The sequence below is a fragment of the Eretmochelys imbricata genome, chromosome 1, assembly GCF_965152235.1.
Source record: "Eretmochelys imbricata isolate rEreImb1 chromosome 1, rEreImb1.hap1, whole genome shotgun sequence".
Classification (NCBI taxonomy): domain Eukaryota; kingdom Metazoa; phylum Chordata; order Testudines; family Cheloniidae; genus Eretmochelys; species Eretmochelys imbricata.
This window is the reverse complement of record NC_135572.1, coordinates 4,266,183-4,272,468: the sequence shown is the minus strand read 5'-3', so window position 1 is coordinate 4,272,468 and position 6,286 is coordinate 4,266,183. Positions and strand designations below refer to the sequence as shown.

The following is a 6,286-nucleotide window of genomic DNA, read 5'->3' as shown; positions in this document are numbered from 1 at the left end:
TGGGATGATTTAGTTGGGGATTGGTCCTGCTTTGTGTAGGGGTTTGGACTAGATGACCTGCTGAGGTCCCTTTCAACTCCGATATTCTATGATTCTATGATTCTTTGATTTGGATAGTGTGACAGGCCAGGTGTAATGGGAAACAACCTCCACACCCCTTCTCTTGATTCACTGTATTGACCGGAATTCTGAGGTTGGAACAGCCACTGATATGGCTCTTCATGGGCCAACATCTCACCAGTCCCCTGGCTCTCCACGAGCACAGTCACTTTGTATATGCTGCTGCCTGCCTTTGTCTCATTCCCCCAGTGCCCTGTCCTCTCTGACCAGCGAGTGGGAACAGCCCCACTTCCACTACTCCACGTCTTAAACCCCTTCTGAACTTCTCCCTAAAGAGTGGAAATCAGTAGCTCTTCTAGGCCTGGTCTACACTGGGGGGGCGGAATAGATCTAAGATACGCAACTTTAGCTACAAGAATAGCATAGCTGAAGTTGACGTATCTTAGATCGACTTAGAATCACTTACTTCGCGTCCTCGCGGCGTTGGATCGATGGCCACCCATCCCCTGTTGACTCCGCTTCCGCCTCTCGCCCTGGTGGAGATCCAGAGTCGACAGCAGAGCAATCGGGGATCGATTACTACCCGCCGATCCAGCGGGTAGCGTAGACGTGGCCCTAGGCTCACACGTAAGGGTGCAGGATTGAATAGGTGGCCACGGTCTATTTTTCTTAACTCCTGTATCACCGTATGATGAACTGACTATTTATTTGACAAACACCCTAATTATCCTTGCACGAAGGTGTTTGCTTTTCACACTGTACACTATTGGATTAATCAGGGGCGGGCACAGCAAGTAGATGTAGCCCAGGAGAATTTGAAGCAAGGGAGAAGAGCTCTTCCAGAATCTGTGTATGAGAGTCAGGCTGAACTCTGGTATGTAGAAAACCAGGACGGCGCAGAGGTGGGAGACATAGGTGTTCAAGGCCCTGAGGCACTCCATGTGGGAGGTGATGCTCAGCACTGCTTTGAGGATCATCACATAAGAGAGGAAGATGAGCAGCGAGTCCAACCACAGCGTTATGAGTGTAACAAACAAGCCATAGATGTTATTGACTGTGATGTCCGCACATGCCAACTTCATGACGTCCTGGTGCAGGCAGTAAGAATGGGAGAGGATGTTGGCTTGACAGTATTGGAACCGTTTCAGGAGTAAGGGGAATGGTAATGTTACGGCCACACCTCTTAGCACAAACACCGACCCCATCTTGGCTAATCTCGGCAGGGTTAAGATGGAAGCATATCTCAGTGGGTTACTGATTGCAATGAAGCGGTCAAAGGCCATCATCAAAAGCATGGCGGATTCAATTTTTGCAAGAAAGTGGATAAAGAACATCTGGGTAAAACAAGCATTGAGGCTGATTTCCCTAGAGTTAAACAAGTATATACCCAGTATCGTCGGTATGGTGGTTATCGATAAACCAAGGTCTGTGATGGCCAACATGGAAAGTAAAATGTACATGGGCTCATGGAGGCTTGGATCTGTTTTTATAGCAAACAGAATGAGTGAATTTCCTACTATTGAAGTAACGTACACTAAGCAGAAGGGGATAGAGATCCAGAGATGGACGTCTTCCTTCCCAGGTATCCCGGTGAGAAAGAAAACGGCAGGGTTGAATTTGGTTTCATTGATAGCTGACATAATGGACTGAGAAGGTCCGACGAGATTTAAACTTTTCTTCCTGGAAGGAAAAAGCACAGGAGACTAGACGATATTTATTGAGACATCATTCTGCTCTGCGTGGAATTCTAGAGACTCCCTGGAGTTCAAGGAAGATCAGCAAAAACACAGTTTTGGATTTTCAGCACCAATAGTAACCCATATAAACAACCTGCCCCTCTTTGCATTCTTCTAAGCAACTGGCCCCATTGATATGTTGGATCACAGTGCCACAGCCCATTTGTGCACTGTGTGATTTGCAATTGTGACCTTCCCACAGACACCCTTTTTGACCCTACCCTTCTGAGTGTGGCCCATTGAATCATAGCATGTGTGTAAACACATGGCAAGTGCATGGTGAAAATGGTCATAGTATTTATCTATCCTGCACTGAAGCTATTTACGTGTTTCATTGCCTCATTATATATATTTTATTTACTTTATCCTATCTGGAGAGTCCAAATTATGCCACTACCACTTTGAAGCACATGAGATCATTTTTAGCACCATTTTCTGAATTCAGTAACATTGACTGTAACGGCATCACTCCAGCTTTACATGTGTCAATTCAATTAGAAGAGGACTCCATTAACTTTCCCTTGCCAAATGCTCCCGGTAACACACTCTGACCCCCAAGAGAAGCTGAAGAGATTTTCCTAGCCAATGTTGACTGAATGCAGAGAGTTCAATTGTCCTATAGACTTCCATTCATCCTCACAGGATCTGCATCCTGCATTTGGCAAATGAGAAGCTTGACAGAAAAGACAGAGAGTTATTTCAGCTAGGGTGGGGTTGGTGTTACAAAAGGGTGAATAGTGCAAACACTAAGTGTGCAAGTTACTTCAACCATGCTCGTGTAACAGGTGATGTGTGTAAACTACATTGAAACCACTATTACACTCCCCTTTCATGCACCTCAGATCTACTCTTTGCTGAAACACAGACCAGCGGTTCTGTTCTCCAGGACCTTTTGGAAAATCTTTCACAGGTATTACAAAGTGGTTGAGTGCACGGCCCTGAATTCTTGCATTCAAAATCGAGCCAGAGAATAAAATGGTTAAAAATGCATTTGCTGATTAAATTTCCAGGACAAAATAAACCTGGCGTGATTGGGGAACTAGTAACTCTTATTCCCTGGGGTCTCTTCTTTCGCAGCCCAGAGCATTATCGGGCCCAGAGCACACGGCATCTACAGAAAGAGGAGCCCTTGAGAAATCCTGACACAGGGCATCAGGGTTTTGACACTCTGAGCTCGCTTGGAATGTCAGATTTCTGTGTAGCTGAAATCATTCACTGTGCAGCATGGGTAGATGTAGGGGAGGAGTTCCCAAATGACCTAGCACTGCCTTCCCTCCAGCCCCGTCACTGAGTCCTCTGCTGCTTCAGACAATATCTGCCAATGGAAACACGTTGCAGCTTTTCCCCTTTACTTCACATTTTAAAGATAGCCAAACCTGCCAACGTACCCAATTCCTGCTGGAAGGGGAGCTGCTGACACCAGAGGTCTTCACCCTGTAGCACAAGGAGTCACCGGAGTGGTTGCGTGGGCAGCAGGCTGCAGGCAGTATCTGTTCAGACAGGGAGGAAACTCTCTTTATGAAGCAGGTTTGCAGATTCCCTTGGGGCCTACTTGGCCATCAGGGAACCTCAGCTGCTCGGCTTAGTTTGCACCAGGTTTCATCCCTGTGACAGCCAATGGCAAACTGCAGGAGGCCAAATCACAGGGGATGTGCGGTGATGCTAGTCAACTGGACTGCAGTGCCAAGCCGAGCTGCAGGCTCTATTCCTGGGATCCGGGTTTGTCGTCACTGTTCGTATGGTTCCGATTAGTCACATGGCTCCCTCGGGGGCGGCCACCTGGTAACAGTGGCACAGCTGTGATCTTGCTCAAATATAGTTAATAAATAAGTAAATTAATAATAAAAATATTACTAATATAGGACCAGATTTCTCCCCAGTAGCCCTCTGTACTGCATTACAAACCCAGGGTGCAGACCAGGGAATGGAGATTCCACAGGGCTCCCAACATGGAAATTTCCCTCAGATCGTTCCAGGAAGGGGGTCCCTTCCCTTCTCCCTGAGGAATGAAAAGGGGGACCCAGGATCAAGGGATCCCCAAAGTTACGCAAAGATCTTGGTGATCCACTGATAGCTAGGCCCCCCCACCCACAATCTCTAGGACCCTCTCCAGCTCCCTCTAGCACAGGCTCATCAGAGATGTGCTACCAGGGTCTGTCACAGTAGCCACTGCCCACAGGATGTGCTGAAGGGACATGGTACAGTGTGGAGGGGGCAACACACAGGTGGGAAGGCTGGGGAGAGTAGCTAACGGGCACAATAACCCAGCTGCAGACTGGTCAGGAGGTTTCGACCTTTCCATACCCATAGCGCAGCCAGAGACTCCGTCAGTTCAACCATCATTTACGTTCTGAGGACGAGGCAAATGAAAAGCCTCCCATTTCTCTTGGGGATCCAGGCAGCTGTAGCTGGGCAGCATCATGGCAGCTGAGCTTTCAGAGAACAATTTTCCATTTTCTGTGAAAAGTCACCCTGTCAGGGTTCCTTCCCCACTCTGAACTCTAGGGTAGAGATGTGGAGAACCGCATGAAAGACCCCCTAAACTTATTCTTACCAGCTTAGGTTAAAAACATCCTCAAGGTACAAACTTTGCCTTGTCCTTGAACCCTATGCTGCCACCACCAAGCATTTTAAACAAAGAACAGGGGAAGAGACTACCTGGAGATGTCTTCCCCCAAAATATCCCCCCAAGTCCTACACCCCCTTTCCAGGGGAGGCTTAAGAATAATATCCTAACCAATTGGTTACAAAACCATCAAAGACCCAAACCCCTGGATCTTGGAAGAATAGAAAAATCAGTCAGGTTCTGAAAAGAAGGGTTTTATTAAAAAAAGAAAGGTAAAAATCATCTCTGTAAAATCAGGATGGAAAATACTTTACAGGGTATTCAGATACAAAACACAGAGGATCCTCCTCTGGGCAAAACCATAAAGATACAAAAAAAAACAAAAAAAAAAACCCAAGAATAAACCTACCTCTTAACACGGGGAAAATTCACATAAAACAAAAGATAAACTCATCCGTCTTGCCTGGCTTACCTACACTGGTTGTAATATTGGAGACTTGGATTAGGATGGGTTGGAGAAGATGGATTTCTGTCTGGCCTCTCTCAGTCCCAAGAGAGGACAACCACGTAAAGAAGGAGCAAAAACAAAACCCTTCCCCCACCCCAAGATTTGAAAGTATCATGTCTCCTTATTGGTCCTTAGGGTCAGGTGCCAGCCAGGTTAGCTGAGCTTCTTAACCCTTTACAGGTAACAGGATGCTGCTTCTGGCCAGGAGGGATTTTATAGCACTCCATACAGAAAGGTGGTTACCCTTTCCTTTATTTTTTATGACACACCCCAAAAAAGGATGGAAAGGAAACATTTTAGTTTGGGTCAAAATGTTGTGTGTTTTCCAGCCCAGCTCCAGCTCAAACCATCAGCCTCTGTCATTTGTGCTATAGGACCATGCCACTAACTGGCAGTAGCCCTCCATCAGCCTCCCACACTGAGCAGCACCTTAGGATGACTATATTTACCAAAGAGAAAACAGGAGACCCCCAGATGATCGCATTAAGGCTCCCACCCCCATGAGATGCTGTTGCCTATTGCTGTAACTCTGTAAGGGTCCCCTCAGGTTTCAGGAGGCGGTTTCCTCCCCCACAGCTCTGCCTCATCCCTTGCAGGTGGCTGGCATCTCCACTCACCTCCGCCGAACATTCCTCCACTCTCCACTTTTCCACATCTTTGACAGAAGTGGGCGTAAGTCCTTTTTGCTGTTCCCAGATGATCAAGTCAGCAAGAGCAAACAGGACAAATGCCTCCTTCTGGAAAAAAAAAAAGTCGGACACAGGACTTAAAAAAGGGACTGTTCTGGCCAAAAAGGTACATATTGAAACTATATGTATTGTCACCCTTCCACGGATGGTGGCTACACGAGCCCTATAATGGAGGGAGCCCCTGGAAAAGGCTTGTCTGAATCAAACCATCCAACAAAGGAACGGATTCAGAACATAAGAATGACCATATGGATTCAGACCAATGGTCCATCTAGCCCAGTGTCCTGTCTTCTGACAATGGCCAGCGAAGATGCTTCAGAGGCAATTAACAAATCAGCGCAATTGTTGAGTGTTTCATCCTCCGTCGTCTGCTCCCATCCTCTGACAGTCAGTGGTTTACAGACAGCCAGAGCATGGGGTTTCGTCCTTGACTATCCTGGCTAATAGCCACTGATGAACCTCTCTCCCTTGATCTTACCTGGACCCAGTTATGCATTTGGCCTTCACAACGTCATCTAGCAATGAGTTACACAGGCTGACTGTGCCTTGTGTGAAGAAATACTTCCTTTTGTTTCTTTTAAATCTGATGCTCATTAACTTCACGGGTGACCCCTGTGAAGGGGAAATAGCTCTTCCTGAATCACTTCTTCCACATCAATCATGACTTTACAGACCTCTGTCATATACCCTCTGAGTCGTCCTTTTCCAAGCTGAAAATTCCCAGGCT

The 6,286-nt window shown here is 46.8% G+C and overlaps 1 protein-coding gene across 1 annotated transcript; it reads right to left on the bottom strand.

Moving 5' to 3' along the window:
- Positions 1-764: 764 nt before the first annotated feature.
- On the bottom strand, positions 765-1,700 carry LOC144278314 (olfactory receptor 51G1-like). Its single transcript, XM_077839583.1, has one exon. The coding sequence runs from the start codon at positions 1,698-1,700 to the stop codon at positions 765-767; it is 936 nt and encodes a 311-aa protein (XP_077695709.1).
- Positions 1,701-6,286: the final 4,586 nt, after the last annotated feature.